This window comes from Pezoporus occidentalis, unplaced genomic scaffold, assembly GCF_034315485.1.
Source record: "Pezoporus occidentalis ecotype Australia unplaced genomic scaffold, CSIRO_AGI_Poc_V1 ctg67, whole genome shotgun sequence".
NCBI lineage: Eukaryota > Metazoa > Chordata > Aves > Psittaciformes > Psittacidae > Pezoporus > Pezoporus occidentalis.
The window spans coordinates 1,729,377-1,752,557 of NW_026916019.1; the positions used below are offsets into that span (position 1 = coordinate 1,729,377).

Below are 23,181 nucleotides of genomic sequence, written 5' to 3' on the forward strand. Positions count from 1 at the left end.
AGGAATTTAATGGGTGAGTTCATAGTCTTATTTTTATTTTTTGAATTGCATCCAAAGGATTTGCCTTTCAGTAAATATAATGCTAAGTTAATGAGTAAGGAAATGATCAAATTTAATAATTTCCTAGCATATCTGGGACTGGAAGAGAGAAAATAACAGCTTTCCCACAGGTTGCCCTTTTCAAAATCCTGCATGGGTGTAGACCTGAAGGAAAATGAACAGCAAACAGCAAGTGTTGGGCATGTTGCCGTTGATAGCGCTGATTTGAAAGAAGCACACATGCAGGAATGTAGCAGTTCTGCCTAATGATTCAGAGACCCGTTATCAAGGGATCAAAATGTAGGCACTCTTAACAGTTTAAATCACTTATCTTGATCATCAGATAGCATGATTCATGCTTGCAAGCAGTGTATACAAAAGGGAAACACAGTATCTGTGTTCTACCCTCTTATTGTATGTCTTTGTTTTCTGGAATATGAATATGAGTTTGATTTGCCTCTTCTAAAATTCAAGTAATTTCTAAACCTATCAACACTCTAAACTGAAGTACATTCTATACTAGTAGTTCATGCATTTGTAGGATAATGAAGCTCTGGAAAGGAATTTAGGTACTTCATGTGCAGTTCTTTGTAAAATTGGCCCATTGGTGACCTTGAACAAGTGGCATCCCTTCTTGCTTCCTGAATTTTCCCAGCTATGAAAAGGAATAATAAAATTCTTTGTAATAAACTTTTATTAACTTCTAACATTATAAGACGTATTAAATACAATGCTTTTTACTTTGGGTGCGTGATATGGCTGCGTTCATGGTGCAGAATCTCTTCCGCTTTGTTAGCTGTTTTAAATATACATTCTTCATTTCCTTGATCTTGTACCTTTATTGTCCTGTGGAGACTTCTGATGCCAAAATAAACTTGCCTGTCTGGATATCAAGGCGTAGTTCTGTTTTCATAATATGCTATATCAAGATCAAGGTGCTTGCTTTAGTTTTCCTTATACAGAGTTTTGAATAAATCTGTATTTAATTTGTTCTTGAAGTTTAAATAGCCAAGGTATTTAAAAATATGGCTAAAAATAGCCATGTATGCAAATGGAGAACAGCATGTTTCTTTGCACTCCATTGAGATGTGTTTAATTATAAATATGCAGAAGGCTTATAACCATCTGGTTACCTGCCAGACTTCAAAGTATATATGTCCTGAGGCCCCTTGCTCTACTTTCAGGGCCACCAAGACCTGAGCTGGAATAGTAACCCTTTAACAAGAGGAACTCTCTTTTCCATCTGTCCTGTCTAATTAGTTTATTTTAAAGAGGGAAATTGCATTCCCATTGCCCTCCCCCTTTGGCTCAAGTTCTGATTAAAATACTTGGATGCTAATCAGTCCCAGTGGGTCTTTCAGAGTTTATGAAACTAGCTGCTTTCTGGGATCACTTGGCTTGACCTAAACATATACCTGGGTTGCTATACACCTGAACCCACATGCATGCCCTTCAGAATTTTTTATTAATGTACATATAAACTATCAGGATAAAAGTGACATATCTTTAGTTACCTTTTTGATAACACATAGGGGAGCCTATGGGAGTTTAAAATAGAACTTAATTTTCTTTCCTAAAATGCAGAAGTTGTAGTGGTTGTACAGTCCTGCTGCTGCTGCTGAGTACAAGAGGGGACTTGGTTTTGTTGGTGTAGTTTGCCCTGTTATGTTAAAATGATGACAAGTGCCATGCCTGATACGCAGAATATAACAAACCATATCCTTCTTTTCCAACAGCAGAAATCTCCAAGTTTTTCTGTCATAAAGATCAAGTGAGGGCTGCTAAGGGGAAAGGATGGGATCAACTCATAGGATTTGTTCTTATCCTAAATATTCTGCCAAACACTCTGGACAGTAATAGGAAAAGGTGCACTTAAGCAGTATCGAAGCATTTCTATTTGTTGGATTCCTTCCTTTGACAACTGTTCAATTATCAGATGATTTGGTCAGTAAGCTCTGATACATACTTCCCTTTTTGTTGTAACTGTACATTAGCACTGGAGAATGTGATTGCCTGAATGCAGTGGAGGAGCAGGTATAAAGTACTTCCATTGAGGATCACTGGAATCTGTCTCTGCCAAACAGCAGAGAGCTTCTGGCCCTCTGGAGAGTTGTCCTGGCCATTTCTGATGCTTGTTCTGATGCCTCACTTTTTGTACACTTGAAATCCGGGTTGTATGAGGACAATTGTATTCCACCTCATAACTTGTTACAGCAGATGTGTTCCATAAACTCTAGTAGGCCCAGATTTCTCCTTTATCAGACAGAAGAATCAAAAAATCCCCTTGATTTTGGTTCTGATGTCAGATTTTACCCTTGAGGAAGTTCCCCTCAAAATTATGTGGCTTTGGATGATGTGTTTGGGATTTTTAGTGCAGCATTAAGTGCAAATGTTAGAGAACTGCTAAAATAAAGTTTGAACTCTGGTTTTACCTAAGTCCTTTGCAAGCATTCACAGAGGAAACATTTCTGTTTTACAAGTTTGGCTATATCCCCTTGATACGCTCCTAGGTGCATGTGCATATGTACACACATTGTGTCACACAGAGAAACGCCAAATGACTGAAAATCAGCATGTCAACCCAAAATCTCAGTTTTGGTGCTGCCCTGTGTTGTGGTGCCTTTTTAATTTTAAAGAAAAAACAGCAAAAAGCAGGATAGAGAGATGACAATGCTGTAGCTCTAGCAAAAGCAAACTCAATCCTTGTATTGGCTGAATTTTAAGTCCTCTACTGAATATGTATTGATCTTACAGAAGTAATATATACATGGATTACTAGGCCCTAAGGCACCACTGTGATTCTTTGGTCTGACTTGCTATGTAAAATAGCCATAGGTCGTCTTTAAATTAATTCCTGAATGAATGTGAGCTTATCTTTTGGGGAAGGCTTGCCTTGCTGGAGAGTCCATCATCAGCCTCAGATTTTTCTAACTGCGTAGATTATCCTCAGTTTTCAGAATGTATTTACAGTATCTGGTCTTAGTTCTTCCAGCTTAAACCTTCAGCCACAGTATAGTATTAATTTATCTTCCAAATTAAAAAGAAAAAAAAGGCACCAAACCCTCCATTATTAAGCTGCCATTTCCCAGGGGTGAAAGTGAGGGTTATTTACTTGTTTTTCTGGATGCATAACTAGCCTTAGAAATTCTTGAGAAATCTAATTTGGAACTAGATTAGTTCAGTTGGTGATCCCTTGAACAGGCAAATTGATACATCTCAGGAGACAGTGGGTTTTAACGTGAGGCAGGAATGCAAGGCTAGTGGGGATGGAGGAGACAAGGCCTCCTTGAGCCAGCTTCACTCCTAAAGGCAACATGGCAACGTAGTCATATTGTCTGGGACTGGGAACAGGTCTCCTCTGCTGTTCTCCAGAAGTAATTCCTGTTGTTACACTCAGGATTGTCATCATCAAGGATAATGCATGCTTTCAGGAATGCAAGTTTTGTACCTTGGATATTACACCATTTGCAAGACCAAACATCCTGAAACTCAGCCCCTTTAAACCTGTTTTAAATTAATCAGAATTGTCTTAGTCTCCAGTTTGCAGGTAGGGAGAAGGAAATCCAGGTTAAATTTGAGAAGTTTATTCACTACATGTTGTATAAAGATAAGAGGTGCTGCAAATCTTTTCAACAAATACAAAGATTTCTTAGGTGGCTTTTATGAGAAAGTTGGTTTAATTTAATAAACAGAAAAGTCAATTTAAGCAGGCATGACTCTTTTCTACAGGTTTTAAAATTTTAATAGGCTGAGTTTATTCATAGAATCACAGAACAATTTGGGTTAGAAGGTACCTTTAAAGATAGAGTCCAGTCCGCTATCATGGACATCAACATCTTTCACTAAATCAGGTTACTCAAGCCCCATTCAATCTGACCTTTGACACTTCCATTCTGAGTTATCCTGTTTTATTTTTTAAATCCAGGAATGTTTGTTATGTCCCTACTAGATGCCTGTTCCATCTTTTCATTGGCAATTTCATCATTGTCTTTGCCTCTTTTCCAGTTTAAATGATCTTCATTTGTTCTTTTTTTTTGTTCAGAAGAGGGACTGATCAGAACTGATGTTCCCAGTTGCTGAAGGATGTCTTAATTCACAAAAGCATTAAAGTAAGAGAACTCAAATGGGAGATCCAGAACTTACCTTCTTCTTATGTTTTTTTTTTTGTCCTCTGAACTGCAAAGGTTGCACTCTGCTGTTTTATGAGACCTATGGAAGGAACTCGATGGAGCAGAGCAGTTTGCCTCGATACGCCCTGTTTGCAGAAGACAGTATAGTGCAGTCTGTTCCAGAACATCCCAAGAAAGAAAACGTGTTCTGTCTCAGCAATTCATTTGGAGATGTTTACCTATTTCAGGTAACAGTATGCATACGGAACTTTGTAGTTGTTTCCATTCTAGAATGTATTTATGAGTATGCACATGGGTGCATATGTTTGTATATACATATGCACACAGGCATCATGCCTGTGCCTTTAACTTAAAAAGAATAGCATAATTGCACTATTACACTCTACTATTATAATATTGATTTATGTGTATGACGTGACTTCAGGTATATGGTATTACACCAGTTGGCTCAGTCACTTACGGTTTAGATACAAAAAGAACAAAGATCACAAATCTGTAAAACTGCTTTGGTACATGGTTGTTACAAGCTTCTAAAAAATCAGCTTTTTTTATCAATTTCTTTTGCATCTGTTAGCATTCCACCCTTACAGAATGGTGTGCTCAACCCGGAATCTGCTGGCCTTGAAGAGAGTTTGCTTGTGCAAGATGTTCAAAAGCGAAAGCTAAAAATAATCTAAAGATCTTGGCTGCTTATCTGTACCACTGTAAATGGTAATAAAGAACAGTATTATGTAGAACTGCCTGCATAGAAACATGTTGATTCATAGTCAACGCTTGTAAATAACTCCAGGGATAGCTTGTGCATAGATACCTGCGTGTCCTCTCTCCACTAACTTGGCATTTTTTAAGGAAGGAAACTCTTTTCCTCAGACCTTACATGTACAGTCTTCTCTGTTGCAATGTTACCTGCAGAAGAGGAGGTTCATCTTTGCAATCTGGTGGGGTTTACCTTAGTTAATTGGGGTTACATCTTTCCCACAGCTCATGAGGTTCTGTTGTGCTCCTGGAGCTCTCAGACCTTGCAGGTCTAAGAAGCAGAAGGTGAAGGTTGGAAGCAAGTTATGATGGAGTGGAGGAAAAGCTCAAGCTTCCTTTGTTTGCACAGTTTTAAAGATAAAACCTTATTTCACTTGTTTTAAGATAAACTCCTAAGATCACAGAGAACCTGTCAAGCACTTCATGTCCTAGAGCTGCTGATTTTTATTATCTTTTTTTCCCCTCTTGTCTGGTCATAATGTTGTGCTGTTGATTTGTTTCACAGGCAACAAGCCAGACAGATCTAGAAAACTGGGTTACTGCCATACATTCAGCCTGTGCTTCCCTCTTTGCGAAGAAGCTTGGGAAAGAGGACACCGTTAGGCTGCTAAAAAATCAAACCAAGAGTCTATTCCAGAAGATTGACATGGATGGCAAGATGAAAAAGATGGCAGAGTTGCAGCTCTCAATCGTTAGTGATCCAAAAAACAGGAAGGCCATAGAGAATCAGGTACTGGAAACAATATTTTTACATGAGTGCGTTTACCATTATTTTGGGCTCTGACTGATGCTAGCAGTTTATTTAGAGTGAGCTGAAGAGTATTAATGCTGCTTTTTTAATATCTGCTAATTAGACACTCTGTCCTTGAGCAACTGCCATGGTTTTCCAGCTCAGTCCCTGGAAGAAGTTGGCTGTATTTTCCTGGAACAGAAATCCATCACTAGGGCTGCAGATTTATGCCTGTTAATCTTCTACCTATGAAAGAATATTGAATGAGGGCAGACCAGAGAGACAGAGTGTGAGGTGGATCATGTGCAAATATCCACTAGTTAGCAAATGATAAATTTATAATGAGCCTTTCCTCTGGTCTTGATCCCTTTGATTTTTATAAAATCTTACCTTACTGTTGCTGAAGTTTGCTGAAGGACTTGGCAAAGTCACTTCAGAGAAAAGTCAATAGATAACTGGGTTTCCTAATCTTCTGATTTGACATCTCAGAGATTGACTTTTGCAATGAAAAAAAAATCTTGATGCAATTAGTAACCAAGAATTCTTGATATACTTAGTAAGCTAACAGTTCTCAAAAAACATTCCTGAGGGAAAAGTTTGCATGTATGTAGCTCAGTTGTTTAGTAGCTGTGGTTATTTAGTTGTCTTTTTCCCACTTTGAATAACAAGAGGAATATGAATTCTGGATTTGGTTTTGTGTAAATTTGGTGGTGTTTTCAATCATGTGGCAGTTATCATTCCACCATGCTGATGTATATTGTATTGCCAACACTGTAGTTTATAAGTTTGCCCTACATCCTGTGCTGGAAAACTTCACTGGTGATGTATTTTGGGAAGTCGGCGGAAATGGTGTGATTGACTTCAGAAGGACCATGGCGTTTTTTTTATGTAGAAAGATGAGGCACAGTCTTAATTTATTTCCACTGGGGCATTACCTTGGAAACTGTGATTTCTATATCCTTTCTCCTTTTCCTTCCTCAGGAAAGCAACCACCCAACCTCAACTTTCTATTTTCTTTAACATCTGTATTGATTTAAAACCAGTACTTCTCTGCTGAAGACTTAGTAATTCACAGGGCTTTACAAGCAAGCAAAACCTTTTGTTTCACAGTTACCATCAGCCAAAAGGCAGTTGCAGTATGGAAACCTGGACTTCTAAAATTGCTATACCTATTTTAATGTACATACATGTTTCTTTTTCGTGTTCAGCAAAGGAGCTAAAGAAGCTCATCCGATACAGTCTTTTAAATTTGGTGGATTTGCAGGCTATCAATTGATAAACCTAGTGCTAAACAGAAATGCAACCAAGTTACAAGGAAAATTTGGGTTTTCTAAAGTAATGATTGTATTGAACTGCTTGAAAAATGTCTTCAGCCTTATGGCCTGAAGACAGGGAGTCTTGTCTATCTGGTCAAGTAATAATAATAGACTTAATAACTGTTTAAGAGAAAATGGCAGCCATTCACACAGCTGTTGGTATTTTGGGGCAGCTTAGAAGAGGTAAGTGAAGCATCTGCAAGAGCATTATACACAGCAGGCAGTGTCAGTAGTGGCAGTGCCAGTAGTAGCAGTGCCAGTGCCACTGGCAGCATGGCTGGAAATCCCAGGTTGGCACATACTACCTACAACCACATGTGTTTCTGTTTCTATATGCAATAAATATGTTGTGGGTATTGGTATTCCCCCAGGGTGTAACTTCTCCCCTAAACTGAAGAGAATTAGGATGAAAGTTTGAAAATCCCCTGGCACCAAGATGAATTTCAAAGCCTGTCTTTAAGAAAAAATTACTTTTCCTCACTGTTTAACCTGCTGGAGAAAGCTCTGTGTTTTCTGTGAATATGGAGCCCTGTCTAACTGCTACTGAAATTAGTAAAATGGATTATTAGCATTTATTTGGAGCTCTTTTAACAAAATATTGCACATTAAGTCAGAAGTGGGGCTGTCTGTGCCTGTAGAACTGGTTTTAATGGGATGGAAAATCTACCTCACAGTGAGGGCACCACAGCTCTTGGGTGTACTTTATGTACTTGGTACATAAATCTATTCCATTGTCTCGCTTTAGAATAATATGAACAATAGTTGCTTGAAAGCATTATGGGGTTTTCTTTTCAAATTTAAATACGTTGGTATAATCATGTTTTCCAAGGTATTCAGAGGTTTCTGATGTGATTCATATTTTCTTTGCACATGATACTCAACTTATCAGATGCGTTATGAACACAGGTATTTACTTGCAGGCACTGGAATGATAAGGCATTAATGAGAAGAACAGGCACATGTTTGGAGATATTTTTAATGGAAGTTTTCATGTGTCCTCCAACTAAAAGTTACTGTAAAAAAGAAAGGGGAGGAGGGTGTAGGTAAGGTGGTGGGCTGTTTACTCTGAGTAGTCATTAAATCTGTTAGTACCTTTCTTCCCTTCCCTTTAGCGGTCTTTGGCTTTTTACACAGAGCGTAACTTCATTAAATTTTTTTTTGTTTAAAATGTACTAGACCCTTTCTCTTTTCTCTCACATTTATAGGAAGAGGACAAGTATAGTTTTGGGAATTTTTTTTTTCAGGCTTTCCAAATCCAAATTACACATTTTAATTTTCTGTAAAGCGTCTGATGAAGACTCACAATAATAACACTCAAAAATAATCTTTTCAGGGAACTTTGCTAACACTTGCCAGTTTTCCCTCATACAAATTCAACTTGAATTATGATACACAGTTACTTTTCTTTCTTACCATCCTATACTAAAAAAAAATACATCTAAACTGGTTAGAACAGATCTTCAGGTTAGGTAGTCTTTGAACTGGATAGAGCAAGGCTCCAGTTTCTGAGAGTTCAATACTCTTTTCAGGTATCACTCTTCAGTGTAGGATGGCCCCTCCCTGCGTCGTTCACAAAATCCTTCTATTTAGTAGTAGTGGACTGTCTCTAAGGAATGAAATGAGTAGGCCAACAGAAAGCTAGGGAAGGTCATCCTCATTCTTCTGACCATTCTAATTACGGTTTTGCAGAAGGATGAATTTCAGTCTTTGTATTGCAAGGATTTAGTATAAAATAACGAAAAATGAATAAACCGTTCCTGAACGTGGAGTTGCACATCATGATCTCATACAATGAAGCTGGTAGGGAAAATGTGTAGAAAGGGCTCGTCTTCTGCTTTTTTTTGGGGGGGGGGGGGAAGGGGCAGCTGAATGGTAAGATTCATTGGCTTTCTTCATTGCATCCCTAGCTATAGATATACATGTGGTACTGCCAGTTTCGATCAGATTATTAACAGGAATGTAAATTGAGTACATGTGGGTGCAATTTTGTGCTGTCCGTGGTATTGGGAATAAGATTTCCCCTGTGTTGGTTAGAAATAATGAAAATGCTGTTCTCCCACAACAAGCAGAAAAATAACATTTATTGTGAAAAAAAACTATTGTTATTTCAGGAAATTTTCTTAATCATTTTTTAAGTCACTAGGAAGAATTAAGATTAAAGGGTATTGCTAATTGTGCATCATTGTTATTGAGCTCTATTATGTTCCCTTTTTATTTCTTTGAGCTAAAAGTTATGATGGTATCTCTGTCGTGTCCTTTAAAGTAATGGAATATCTGGGAGAGTGATGTTTTTGCTTCTCTGAGTGTTCTTTAGGAAGTAATGACAATAAAAATCTTTTTCTTGTCCCCAGAAACCAAGTGACTCATTTATCCAGATGGATGCAGTATGAATTGTGTCTGAGAACCAGGGACTGGAATGCAGTTTGGTGTTGCTTGTAATGTGGTTGAAAAGCTGTTCATATAAAACAGCAGCAGAAGTTTCTTTTAAATCCATAGAGTTCCCTACATCAGCTTGCAGAGATACTTTCCATCTGGGAAGATGATATTGCTTAGGGGAAAATTCTGAATTTTTTACTGCTATAGATAGTGAATTGTGTCAGCCAGGAGCTCATGTTTCTATATGGTATACGAAGTGTTACTAAATCCAGACAATTTTTTTTAAGCACTGAGAGAAGGCCCTCCTTCCTGTGCATCTTCTTTTGTGCAGCCTTAAATAAGTGCCAAGTGGAAAACTGGTATTCTGTTATTAACCGAGCTGTCCAGAAGTTTCTTGCATCCTTCCTCCAGGTTCTTGAAGTATTGCTACTTCCAGTTGATATGGCATCATTTCTGGCACTGCTTTTCACAGTTCACATACTGGTTTGGCTTTTATTACACTGAACTGCTGTTGCTTTTTTACAAAACAGGTATTTGAAAGTGAGACAGTCCTTCCCCAGCCCCTCAAAAGATGCTATTTGCCCTGTAGTGTAAGATGGGCAAGGAGCCAGGGACCATTCCAGAGCCACACTGTTGAGTCTGCAAACTGTAAGCAAGTTCAAGTGAAGGTGACACTAGAAATGTCACCTACAGAGAGAACTGTATAACATGTAAGAGCTATGGATCTCCATATCGCCTGCTGGAAACCACAGATCTGTATTGTCTGGTCTGAATGCATTTACTCCTTTGCTGTTCCCAAGCTCCCACTTCAGTTTACCTGTAGAAAACCTAGCAGGGTTATTGAATTAGCAGACACCTGCTTTCAGGCATCTTCCTTTATGCCATCTGTTTGTGAGATTTAAAATGTAATTAATTTACGATTGTTTCTTGGTGTCTGAATAGATTTTTTTCATTAACCTGGAGGACAATCAGCTATTTATGTTCTGAAAATGATCATTACAATGAAAGTACTGCTGAAAGTATCATGCTGATGTTCCTTTGTATAGTAACTCTCAACAACTCATTCCTGAAACTGTTTCTGATGCAAAAGCTTGTCCCCTCACTTAGCCCTCCCCATGTAATTACTGTCTTGCTCCTGCATGAGGCTTCCTTGCATGAGTTTTCCTGGGGGCCCAGGCTAAATAATTAATGACCCTAATTCTTAAGGTTTCCTACATTTCACTCCTTTGTCTCTCTTCCACAGCCTCCTTTTCATCTCTACCTTACCAGGCTCCTATTAGGCTGAAGACATTTATTTGGGTGGCCCCTCCTTGCTTTTCTCCCAGGCTTTCCCAGGCTGCCACTAAACCCAGAAATTCTTGCCTAGCATGTGCCTGTACTGAGAATGACATCCTCCCTTTCCTCTAGGAAAAGCCTTTAATGCTCTTACTAGAAATTCACATGGAGGTTTTGAAACAGTGACTGAGAGAGGATGGTTTGGATGCCCTGGGTACTGTAGCTGGTAGTACAGGCAACAGCTGTCATGTGGGGAGCATTTCATGTGTGTTTGGCTGTTTCGGTGTGCCTCACATTGGGACGTATGTCTTATCTCTTTGCAGACTTACTTCACACTGTTGTTAGCCTTTGTCACTCATTCTTGCTCTTATGGCTGCCTGGTGCCTCCACTTTTTCTTGTTTGCTTTTGAGCAGATTTTGAAAGGGCTGTTTTGTCTGTGCATGATGAAGTTAAGTCCTTGAGCATCTTTTGGGCAGTCCTCCCACATGGGGTGGAGATTTGCCTCACACAATAGTAGAATAAGGATAGCAGTGGCTAGTCTGCAGGCTGTAAATTAACTTCATGGATCAGTTCATACTGTGCTTTGAAGTTGTTGCTTTTTTATTTGTGTGCTTCCCCCATTTACTCTTCAAGAATATAAATCTTTAGGAAGAATTATCATAGTTTAAAAGGCTTAGACAAATGGCAGCTGGTATTGCTTCGTGGTCTACAATTGGTTGCAGACATCCCTGGTTTTGATAAGACTACAAGACAATCCCAGAAATTCCCTGCCTACAGCTTTTGCTAATGCCATTAAATGTAACATTGTGATTACCGATGCTTTTGGAGCTGATTAGCTAGCATCCTGCGTGACTGATAAACACAGTAATTTAATTATTTCTTCAGAGTGTCCTTGTGTTATACCCCACTCCCTCTTCTTTAGATTATTTTTATTTTAAAGTACAACTCAGTACAATGTTTAATGGAGATTTTGAAGAAGGCCACAGAAACAGATGGATGCCTGTGTTCAGCTTGTGCTCAACAGGGACAGGATGCTCCACTCCAGCAGCATACAGAACAAGCCTTGCTCTGTTCCTGAGCTATTAAAAGTTGGCTTGGCTCTGTACCCATGAAGGTTTCATCCCAAAGGGAAAGACTTCACCTGAGCTTGTAGCTTTTGGCTTTGTGAAAAGCTGACAACCATGTTTTCATTCTAGTTAAGTGTTGACACAGAGAAAGAGCTCATCACAAAACCTCCTATTTGAGTTGTACCATATGTAAAGTACTGGCAAGCAGAAACATGGACTCTGTGAGGACTGTCTGAGAGCACAAAGGAAGCAAACTAAAGGGCAATGATCAAATAAACCCAAGAAAAAATTTGTTATCCTTTCAAAGATGCATGTTTTGAATGTTTGTGGTGAGAGATTAGATGTGGCATCTTCGTAACGTGGACATATCTGTTCTTTTTCGCTGGACTTTTGGGAATTGCTCTCATAATATTCTGTAAATTCTGTCTTTTGCTTTTAATATTGATTCCCTGAAAAACTTTTTTTTAGTGTACTGTAAATCATAATTTTGCATTTGCAAATGTACAAAATAGTATCTTGTCTTCCCTTTTTTCACCCTACCTGCTTAATAAGATTACCTCTTACTTCCAAAAGTATAGCCATAACTGATACCACAGTTTGTGAGCATACATGTAAGAAAGCCAGACTAGGTAAAGTTTCTATCAGTTGTAGTACAAGTCTCAGGACTGTTTTGTTAACAGGGCTTTTTTTGCCCTTTTATTGCTCACTTCATGGTTGAAAGAAGCAAGATACTTGTTTAGCTCTTAGGATATTTGGCACCATTACAAGGAAACTGAACTGATTTTGCTTCTAGATGAGCCTGCAGGTCATAGTTCACCTGAGATTTTTATTATGTGTGTCAGCTTGTTTCTAAGGCACAAAGGTGCTTGCCCAGCCTTGGCTAATCTCAAAGCAGGGTGATAATGTCCTGTGTGCACAGGGTCAGGCAGGGTGTGCCAGGGAAAGGTATGAAGTCAATGCACCTTAGGGAAAATATAATGAACTTTCTCCACAGCCCTCAACCACTGGTTGAACAAACAAAAAGTGATTGGAGCTGACATTGAAAGATCAGCATTGTTAGAGGATTTTTACTATCTTCAGTACATGAACTTGGTGCACATTAATCTAATGGATGTGCATTTTCTGCCTTCCTGTGTGTGAATGTACCTACTCCATTAAACACAACTGCCTTTTTATTTGAATGAATCATTATTAATGGATACTGTACACCACAGGGGAAATTTTAGCTGCAACTACCAATCTGTAAATTGGGGAAATGAAAAGAAAAATTTTACTTACGTGCAGTGCATAAGCATATATGCTTGTGTAGATGAGTGTGTATGTACACAGATACTCAAGATCTGTCATCTAAGCCTTGATTGAGAACTTTATCTGTCTAGTAAATATATGAGTCTCTTTCCTTTTCCTATTTTTACATTGAAACTGGATTAAGCTGTCTGTTACATCTGTACCTGTGTTAGATATGTTTAAAAGTTACATGAAGAGTATACGTACGTTCTTGCTTTTGGTCCAGCGGTTTGTGTCGGGTGTAAATATAGCTCGTATTTGCAGTTTGCCTGAACATAAGCATGTTTTAACCTATTAGTCAGACAAAGAACCACACATGCTTGTGTTGGCAGGATTGTCTCTTGTTCACAGATAGCAAGGCCATAGGACGGTAGTAAATTGTGAGTGAGACCTATCAGTGTTACTTCACTTTGCCCAGTGTATTGGTGTAGCTATGCTGCTTTGCTTTCAGCCAGCCAGCTGTACAATCTAAGCTCATAAAAATGAAGGAAACAAAATTAATCTCCAAAAGGGAGAGAGGGAGAAGTGGAGAAACAACAACAAAAAAAGCCTTCATGAACCACAGGGTTGTTTTTATGTAACTGCTTTTGTGACTATCAAACTACCCAAAGTTCATGGTATGTTCATCTTGTCAGTATGCATTTAAGACCACCAGCTTTGTTTTATTTCAAGCCGTCTTTTGGGTTAATGTAACACAATATGACTGAATGTGTCTTGGCAGGGAATAACTAATCTAATCCATAGGCTACCAGATGAAAGTAATTTACTATGGGTTTGGGGAAGAGCTTGAATTTTCAGTGCAGCCCACAGAGACATTTTTCCCCTTTTAATTGTCCCTTTTTATACCTAAACAGATCCAGCAGTGGGAACAGAACCTGGAAAAATTTAACATGGACCTTTTCCGAATGCGATGTTACCTAGCCAGTTTGCAAGGTGGGGAGCTCCCAAACCCAAAGAGCCTTTTGGCTGCTGCCAGTCGTCCTTCAAAATTGGCACTGGGACGGCTCGGCATTTTCTCTGTCTCATCCTTCCATGCATTGGTAAGTCTAAATGCTCTTTTCATGTGTGAGTTGCACAAAGTCTTTGTTAGTATTGTACTTAGATGTGGAACTGTGCTAGGATAATACATGGTTGCAGCCTCATGCATTGCTTAGACAGTCCTGTTCCCTTCTCACCCTTTCTGCCTATCCCTTGACTGCAAATATGTTGTCGTCCAGAAACAGACTTTGGCTATGACTTTTTTTGGTCCCCGAGGACTCCAAAATTGGGTACTCCTGACCTATGCCAAAAAAAAAAAAAAAAAAAAAAGAGACAAACCAAAATATTCTGCAGATGTAAATGAATCATTGTGTTGAAGTGATGTCACTGTGATTTCACCTGCAGTGAGTGAAGAGTTTACAGTCTATAGGAACTAAGCCAATTAAAGTGGTTAATGCTGAGATTTCCAAAAGTCCAGCTGATCTTGAGCTGGCTTATTTTGGAGGTCCCAGATGGCTCCATTTTTCAGAAACAGTCTGAATACCCTCCTGAAGAGGAAGTATTTTTAGAAGACTGGAAGTAGAGACAATCCAAAATTATAAATCACTTTTTAAGAACTGTGGGCTGTGTTTACAAAGAAGAATGAGGGAGATCCTCAGCTGCTGTGAGTTGTCGGCCTGTTGGCTTCAAGGGAAGTACAGCAACAGCAGGTTCACCTCTGCTGTTTAGCCTTGGCAGGGTTGTGAGGCTGATCTTGGCAGAGAGGGATGGGCCACATTTGCTGCGTGAGAAGTCAGGACTACCACTATCTCGGAATGTGTTTCTGTCTGCCACTGGTTTTATCTGTGTGGTTTGTGTCATTGCTTCTTAATAACTTCATGCCATCAAACATTTATCTCTGGCAATTTTTAGAGTCTTTCTTCCTCTAATAATTTCATATTTGAATGATAGGTTCTCATTCTTCTTCAGAACCTTTTCATTAACTTCTTTTGTTGTAGAATGCAATATTTTCTCAGTTCCTCCCTTCTTATGACCCCCTAATTTCACCTCATGACAAAAAAATTGGACTATCACACTGTTAGAATACCAAAATAAGCATCACTGCTGAAAGTTTAAAGTTTTGTCCTTGCACTTCGGGATGTTACATTGGGATGAACTGAAGTAACTCTCATTTGATGTCTCATGCTGAAATAACTGCCAGTATTTTGCTGTTCTGAAAGTGATGTAGAAAGGCTTGTCTCTATGTTTAAATAGATCTGCTCCAGGGATGAAGCTGCTCTCAGGAAACGTACCCTATCCCTGTCACAAAGGGTCCGAAATAAGAAGGGTTTATTTTCTTCGCTAAAAGGACTGGACACATTGGCAAGAAAAGGAAAAGAGAAGCGACCTTCTATAACTCAGGTAGATCTTGTTTGCTGTGGATAGCATAGAATTGTTTTGTTTTTTTTTTTTTATGCTGGAGCTCATCCCACAAAGTGCTGTTGCTGCATGGCGTAGGAGATGTCTGTCCCTCAAACCTGTGTTTGGAGTTTCAGTACACATGGCAGACTTGCAATGGAAGCATCCGATTGAGAAGAATGTATATCTAATTTTGTGTTCCTTTGTGATAAATAAGATTATAGTGAATGAGAGGTTTGGCCCAGTGGGTTAGTCTATTAGCAGCAGCACAAGACCATCAGGTTTGAATTTGTAAGAAAACCTGTCTTCTGGCACATTGCAAACTGTTTGGAAGCAGAGATTCTTTAGAGATAGCCTGTACGCACAGTCCTTAACACAGTGTATGCTGGTTTAGGATTGAGACTCTGAAGGTACTATTGCAATGTAATATAGAGTAACACAAGTGAGTCTTCAAGGAAGAAACCAAAGATACAGCTGCAAAGACATCAGTCTTTGGTATGGCCTCTCAACACACGCTGCTTGGAGAAACATTTTAGCCAACAAGAGTAGATTGCTGTCATGCAGGAGGCCAGCTGTAAGTGTATACAAATAAAGCCATGCCATTTTATGCCAGATGAAGGCTTGGTGCAGTTTTGATCAGGCTGGCCACAGGGAGAGGGGCTGGGCTCATGTGCCCCCACTGAAGGGCTGCATTGCTAATGAAATGACAGCCCCTCGCATGGTTTCTTTCTCCCTGTGAAATTAATGCCCTGTGCATGCATGTGGTGTAAACCTTGCACTTCAGGAGTCTGCATTTTCTCAATAAAACCACAGTTAAATGTGGAACAAAAGTTTGCTGCCTTCTTCATGGGGGCAAAAAAAAAAAGAAGGTAAATTACAACAGAGACAATCCTTTGATGGGGAGGCAGAACGTATATTGGTGCACCCACACTCAGGACATTACTGCTTTCACCAGCCCCTGCTGTTTCTCCCGCAAAGCAGTATCATGTGCATTGTTCATTAGATGACTATGTTCCTATTGTTCCCTGGCCCTTGCATTTTGATTTTATTAGTCAAGAAATCTGTGATCAGCACTTGAAAATTGGCTGTTTCTGCATGTCTGGTAATCTGCTTGTGGGATATTTAAGCAAGCCTATCTGCGCATATACTGCAGTAGTCCCAGAGCTGATGCAACAGATTTAATGTTGTGAAATAACATGTCAGGATTTTCTGGTCTAGTGGTTTCTATTTTTAGTAGGTAAATATTTATCTATATGTTACACTAGGATTAAGCTTCTTTGGGTGACTGTTGCACATTTTAGCATACCGATCAAGAAACATGGTGAAACTGAATAAGAGAAGAACTCAAGTCAGCCTTATGAAAGAAGGAATCGAAGGTGAAATTTTGTCCAGGCCATCCATTTCACGTCATTTCCCCTATGTTCCCCAATAGATGAGGCTCTTTGCAAGTCCTGCACCTTTATTTCTCTGCTGAGAGCCCTGAGGGAAGGAATGTTACGCCCCTTAGATCTGTTCCCAGCAGAGCTGATACCTCACACTGTCTTAACTGGGCAATACATCTTCCCATATGCTTTATAGTCCATGAAGGGATTCTGCAGAGCTTGGGAATAGGGAATCTTATATCCATGGCAAGGAGAGGAGGTGCCTGCTGCCCACCCAGCACTTTTCCAAGCATGGAGGAGGGAGCCATGGCACAGATGAAGGTGTCCTTGGCATGTCCTCACTCTACTTATTCCAAACCTTGCAACCAGCTGGCCCAAAAGCATGTTCATTTTTAATCCATGAGCTGAGTTCCTGCCTTTTTTTTTTTTTTTTATCAAACAGTAAAATTAAGGAAATTTAAGGAATTTTTAAGGGCATTTCTTGAAAACTGACCCATAAACCTAAGGAGGTAGCTGAAAACGGAGTCACATCCTTGCTCAGACTTGTGTATTTGCACATAATTGTATAGCAAAATCAGAATAGGCCTGAGGCTGCCTTTCTTCTTGTCTCTTTCAGCCCACTGGGAAACTGGGTTAAGCAGAGAAGTGGAGCTCGCTTCTCTGCTCATTGTGCTGTGATGTCTGTGTCGAACAATAGGTTAAAAATCTCTTGCTTTCTTGTATTTAATTAAATTTCATTTGACAGGAGCTGGTATGTTTTAATCTGTTGTACCCTGGCTTCAAACTTAGTTGGTATATTCTTGAGCATTATTGTGTCAGAGAAGTCTTTAATTTTATCTTAAGTTTAATTTTATGATATTAATAAAAAGAGGTTCAGAGATTCTGTGCTGGGAGGCTTTTGTAAACATTAATGAGTCTTTTACAAATCAGTTAATAAAACTGCGCTGTAGCAGATGGGGGATGTCTAGGCTCACATTATCCTCAGTTTCTTAAATGCTTATCTGCTTTCTTGTATCTAAATGCTAAATTGTTTTGAGGAATCATAAACAATAAAATACTTTATATCTGTGGATGAGACAAGGAAGAGGAAGTTCAGAAGTGGTGCTCTTTATTTGCATTGGCAGAAAATGGATTTCATATGAAATTTTAAGAGAGAGAGTTCGTTGTTGTGGATTATCCAAAAGGCTTTTGCTAGTACCAAAAAAGAAGAAAAGAAAAAAAGCTCATATATAAGTTTGGTATTGTCCCAATAAATTGTATAGGTCTATCCATGCATTTATACAACCCTTATCATCAAAATATCTGATTATATCCATAGCTATTTGTTGGATCTTTTAAAATGCCATTAATAAGCCTAAAACCTTTGGAAGATACAAGCAGTTAAGCTTTCAAAACAGATGGGGAATGTAAGTCTCAGTTTCTGCTTTCAGCACTTTCAAAGCAGACATGGTAGTCAGCTATTTTTATTACTTCATAGTGCAGGTTTTGGGTCAAGTATGCCTTTAAAGCTAAGCTAAAAGTTACCATCAATAGTGTCGAGCTAAATGCTTGGTTAGAAGAGATGAAAAACTATAGGGTAAGAAGTTTTAGAAAAAAGCAACAATTATTTGAAATAGTTCCTTTATATCATTATGAGAGTTGTAGCTGTACCTAACGGGATCCCAAAGGGTGAAACTGTTACTTCCATCATAGTACATGATCTGAAGGTAAACGACTTCAGTCTTATTGATGAAAAGTAAATAGGAAAAAACTAAGGACATTGATGCTTTTATACATATTTAAATGTGAGAGTGCATGGAGCCTGAAAGAGAGCACTCACTTAAATTTTCTTTATAGAGGAAGTTTTAGATTTCTTTAATACTCCTTCCAGTCAGAATAAAATGATAAAAAATTCAAAAGTATCTCCAGGGTTTAACAGGTTGATAGATATGTATTAATTTTGTTTTTGTTTTTATTTTTTCAAAGAATTAACACAGGAAACCTATTTATTCATCTGTAATATTTTTAATAGATTTTTGATTCAGCCGAAGGACATGGATTTGCTGGTGTCCAGGATTCGGCCAACTCTGCTGAGGTAATATATGCCTGTCCTCATTCTGCACCGTCGCACCATCTTGGTTTTAAATTCCTGAATGTAAATAACTAAGTGTCTGATCAGATTGGTTCAGAAACCCCACAGAGGTTCATAAAAAGCAGGTAGCATTAGATGACAGGATTATAACTGTGCTAATGAAGCCACTTTGGTGTAAGTTTCCGAACATGCATGGTAGTCTTTTTCAAAATAATAATAATTTAAAAAACATCCTAGAACCTTCTTCATAGCCCTAATCCTTACAAAAGTGTACACTCTCTGAGAGAGATTTGGAACTGAGCTTGTTTAAAAGCATCCTTCACAGTATGGTGAAACCCAAGGTGTATTTTTCCCAATTGCATGCTTCAACAGAACCTGTGTATTTTGGGTATGAAGTCTAATTAAAGTCTGTGGAGAATACCAGCAGAGAAGTGTGAGTTAATGTATGGCTGGAGACTGCCCAAGCAAAGGAAGAGGAAATGATGTCCCCTCAACAGCATTACCCAAGTAAATAGCTGTGGCTGATGTTCTCCAGTGCTCAGGGGAGGAGAGCTGCTGCTCATCCCTGCCTGGTGTGAGTCAGTCCCTCTCAGCTCCCACAGCCTCCCTGAGGATAACATCGCTGTCCCCCAGTCTGGAAGCAAAGCAGGATACTCCAAAATCCATAACTACATTTAGGACCACTGACTGTGTACTGTGGGGCTTACACAGACAGAGTCCTTCTCCCATGGTAGGCTTGTGCAGGCTCCAAGTGACAAATTCAAACTAAGTCTTAGGCACAGGATTTCTGAACTTTGTTTCCGGTATGCTACAGCTGGATTTCTTTAATGGCAACATCTGCCAGACTCAAAGTGGTATTTGTCTTCCCATCTACCCCCGTCTCTTTTCCTCCTTTGTTCCCTGAACCAGATACTTCCCCAACACAGTTGAAGACTTTAAAAAATGATCCCACAGTACTGTTCCCTCTCAGCTGAGTTTGTATGCCAGGTGTTTGACAAAAAGTCAAAACCTGCATTTAAAAATGAAATATTACTCTTGAAAATTATCAACTATAATGAAGAGCTGTAATGAATTGCGTTAGGAAGGTTTGGACATAATTTCTTATACATTTTTAGATTGGTTTTCTTGTATCATTATGTGCTACATGGTTTATTTTCTCATCAAGTGTATTCATTTAATGGCTAGGTAAGAAAGAAATATATAATTACACAGAAGTTATACCACTGAGAGAGGCATCTCCCACTGACAGCAGCTAATCCTATAATGGTGTTATGTATCCTCAAAGGATCTTCACGTTTTTGTCTGCTCTTTGAAGAAGTATATTGAAACACCCTCAGTTACTTGACCGCTTGCTCATTTTTTTTTCCTGGGGCAGGAAAGCATTTAAATGAAATCACTCCTCTCCTTTCAAAATAAATTATAATTATGAGGGATTTCTGGGTGAAATGATCTCCTGTAGAGAACACTTACAAATTCCTTCAGAATGTACCACGGGGTGTGGTGTGAGATGGCATCCATTTCCCACCCTAGAGACAGCAAACTCAATTCGTCCCTGCCCAAGCTTGTTAAAACATGGACAGCTTTGGTCCCTTCTAAAACTGAGAATAGGCAAAATCTCTTGGGTGCACACCCTGAAGGTTTCTCCTGAAGGGCTGTGAGGCCAGTCCCTCAATTCAGCACCAACCCTTTCAGGGCTGGGAGGTCAGTGGTGCTGCCTTGTGCAGCAGGGTCTGCTGTGGGTCTCTGGTCCTTTGGCCTAGCAAGGATATTTGCTCTTCCTGAATACTTCTGAGGAGACACAGAAAGATACCAGGGAAAGGCAGAATTAAGTCCTTTCCCTTTGGTGCCATGTCAGGGAATGGATGAAATCTGACTTCTTGACCCAGCTCTGGACAAAAGCATCTTCTCCAAATTCAGGCAGGGGCTCGTAGCCCCACTCCCCAAGCAGAGCGGGACAGTGTCACTTCAGATTTTGGGCCAGGCTTTTACAAAGCTTGGCAGGGTTGTGTTTCAAAACTTAAAACCCATGTGTCAATTTAGGTGCTGAAGCAGACCTCTGGAGCTCAACCTTATTTCTAGAAAAACTGTTATTATTATTTCAGCCTTATTTCTAAACTTTTTTTTTTCTTTTTAATGGCAATTAAATATAGCTGGGCATTGGTAAGATCCTGACATTTGATGATTCATACGACACCTCAGAAGTGATTCATCATAACTCTGAAAACCGTTACCTTGGCATCAACCTGGTTTCACTGGCTGATTTCAAAAGAAAAACAAACCAGCATCAAAACATTTATAAAATGTTACCTGAGGAGTGCAGAGAATGACAAATAGTGAAGTCTGCCACGGAGGCTCTTTTCCCTGAAAAAGATGATAAAACCAGAGGCAAATAGGGGAAGGAAATTATGAAGTAACCTATTGGTCCTGCAGCCCTGTGGCACAACATGTGACAGTCTGCAAATCCTGGCGCCTATTTCTGGAAAACTGGATGGGTTGTTATAACTTTATGTGGCAACAAATGAATGAACTATTGTAGAATTAGTCACTGCAGGCATAACAGGAAAAAAAAACAACCCCTCTCTTTTCATGTCAGATTTTCTGAGATGGAAAATGTGGGTGAAGCAACAGTACCTTGACTGCAGTTAAGGAACATAGTCATGTTTAATAACAGAGGCAAGTTTATCTCAAGGCATATACTTGAGCACCAATGTACGTGGCAAAGAAAGGGAAGTATCTCACACTGGCTGCAGAACTTTGTCCTTTCTTAGAAGCTTCTGAAACAAAAGGTGGCCTTAGAAACCTCTTTCTCATCACCTTAACCCTCAGTGGTTTTGAGTTTGGTTTTGTTTTTTTTTTTCTACATGTCTGGCAATAGTATTTCAGTTGCACAGATTTGAAGAACTGCTATTGCAGTGCAATAAACCACTGTGGCAGTTACAAACCTCTGAGCTGCTGGGAGCGTCAGCCTTGCTGTAGCAACTTAGCTTTGGTTTTCCCTAGAGGAAGCCACTGGAGAATTTAGTCCAACTCGTTCTTGCTAAACTCTCACAACCTGGCTGCCTTGCCCTTTCTCCTTTCTGTTATTTACATCGTGGAAGGAGGTCAGCATTTATTCCCAGTACTTGATTTAGTGCTGAGAGGACCACGCTTCTGTGGGAGTTACCTTCTTCAACAAAACCAGTGTGTTATGCTTTATGAGCAGTCTGGAACCACGGTTGCCAAGATGAAACTTAACCTGGTGTAGATTTAATCACGCCGTTAATTGCAGTAGCATAACAGGATTCCTGTTATGTATACTAGTTGCTGAATTTTAGTAGGATTTCATGGACCTGTGTTAACTGAAATTTCATTTTCAGCTAACTAAAAGGAACAGTTGAGCAAGAGATTGATGATATGTGAATGCCATTAGTTCATTAGTATGATGCCATCAAAACTAGCATTACTTTAACATCAGATTATTAATGTGCCATACTCTGGATTGGCTGCAACCTGAATTTCTGCATTGTTTGGTAATTATCTGGATAGGACTGCTTACTACATCATTTTCATAGCCATGGTTGTTATTTGTAAAACAAAATAATACTGATCTCTGTTGCTGCTGGTAGATTGCTGTCAATAACTTTGCTGCCTGTAGCAAAGGAAGCAGTCCCTATGTAGTGATTTTACTACAGCTTTTAATTGCAGTGCACCCAGGGCTTGTGTCCCTGCAGAGTCGGGAGGAAGAATTGGATAGTCAAGGGGCTTTATGTAGGCACAGCCCCCTACTTCCCCATACCAAAACAAATATTCACACAAACATACAAAGAAAAAGCATTAGGGAGGTAGGTGCTACTGAGAACAGCTCAGGACATCTGAAGATACGTCTTGGATGGCAGTTCTGCCAGTTTATGGAGTTACTGTCCCTTTCTGTTGCCTATAAGGGGAATTGAGGGACCCTCTCTGCCTAAATTTAAATGCCTTGATATGGGTATTTAAGTGATGTGCAGAATACGCAGACACAAATATAAACATGAAGCTCCAAATTCCAAGCTGCTTTCCGTGTTTTAATTCTCCTTGTGTGGTGGCTTCCTTTTGTCCTGGGTTCAGCAGTAGCAGTCATTTTTTCTCCTTCTTAGTAGCTGGTGCAGTGCTGTGTTTTTGGCTGTTTCGGCCTGGGAACAGAGCTGATAACACTCAAATGTTTGGTCTGGCCAAGGACTTTTCTGAGCCTCATGCTCTGCCAGGGAGGAGGGGAAGCCAGGAGGAAGCAGAGACAGGATACCTGACCCAAACTGACCAAAGAAGTATTCCATCCCACAGCACGTCATGCCCAGGAGGTAACTGAGAGTTACCTTGAAGGGCTGGGGGACTGCAGGGTTGGACTAGGTATTGGTCA

General features: G+C 39.5%; 1 protein-coding gene across 6 annotated transcripts in view; it reads left to right on the forward strand.

Annotated features, from left to right (window-relative positions):
* TIAM2 (TIAM Rac1 associated GEF 2) overlaps positions 1 to 23,181 on the forward strand; it is a 165,477-nt gene that overhangs the window by 87,829 nt on the left and 54,467 nt on the right. For 5 of the 6 annotated variants that reach the window (XM_062640870.1, XM_062640865.1, XM_062640864.1 and 2 more), the window contains 5 exons: positions 4,224 to 4,396; positions 5,431 to 5,655; positions 13,832 to 14,017; positions 15,210 to 15,356; positions 18,747 to 18,809. In XM_062640870.1, coding sequence (XP_062496854.1) covers positions 4,224 to 4,396; positions 5,431 to 5,655; positions 13,832 to 14,017; positions 15,210 to 15,356; positions 18,747 to 18,809 — 794 coding nt within the window. The remainder of the gene's footprint in view (positions 1 to 4,223; positions 4,397 to 5,430; positions 5,656 to 13,831; positions 14,018 to 15,209; positions 15,357 to 18,746; positions 18,810 to 23,181) is intronic. The other variant, XM_062640869.1, reaches the window with a different exon arrangement.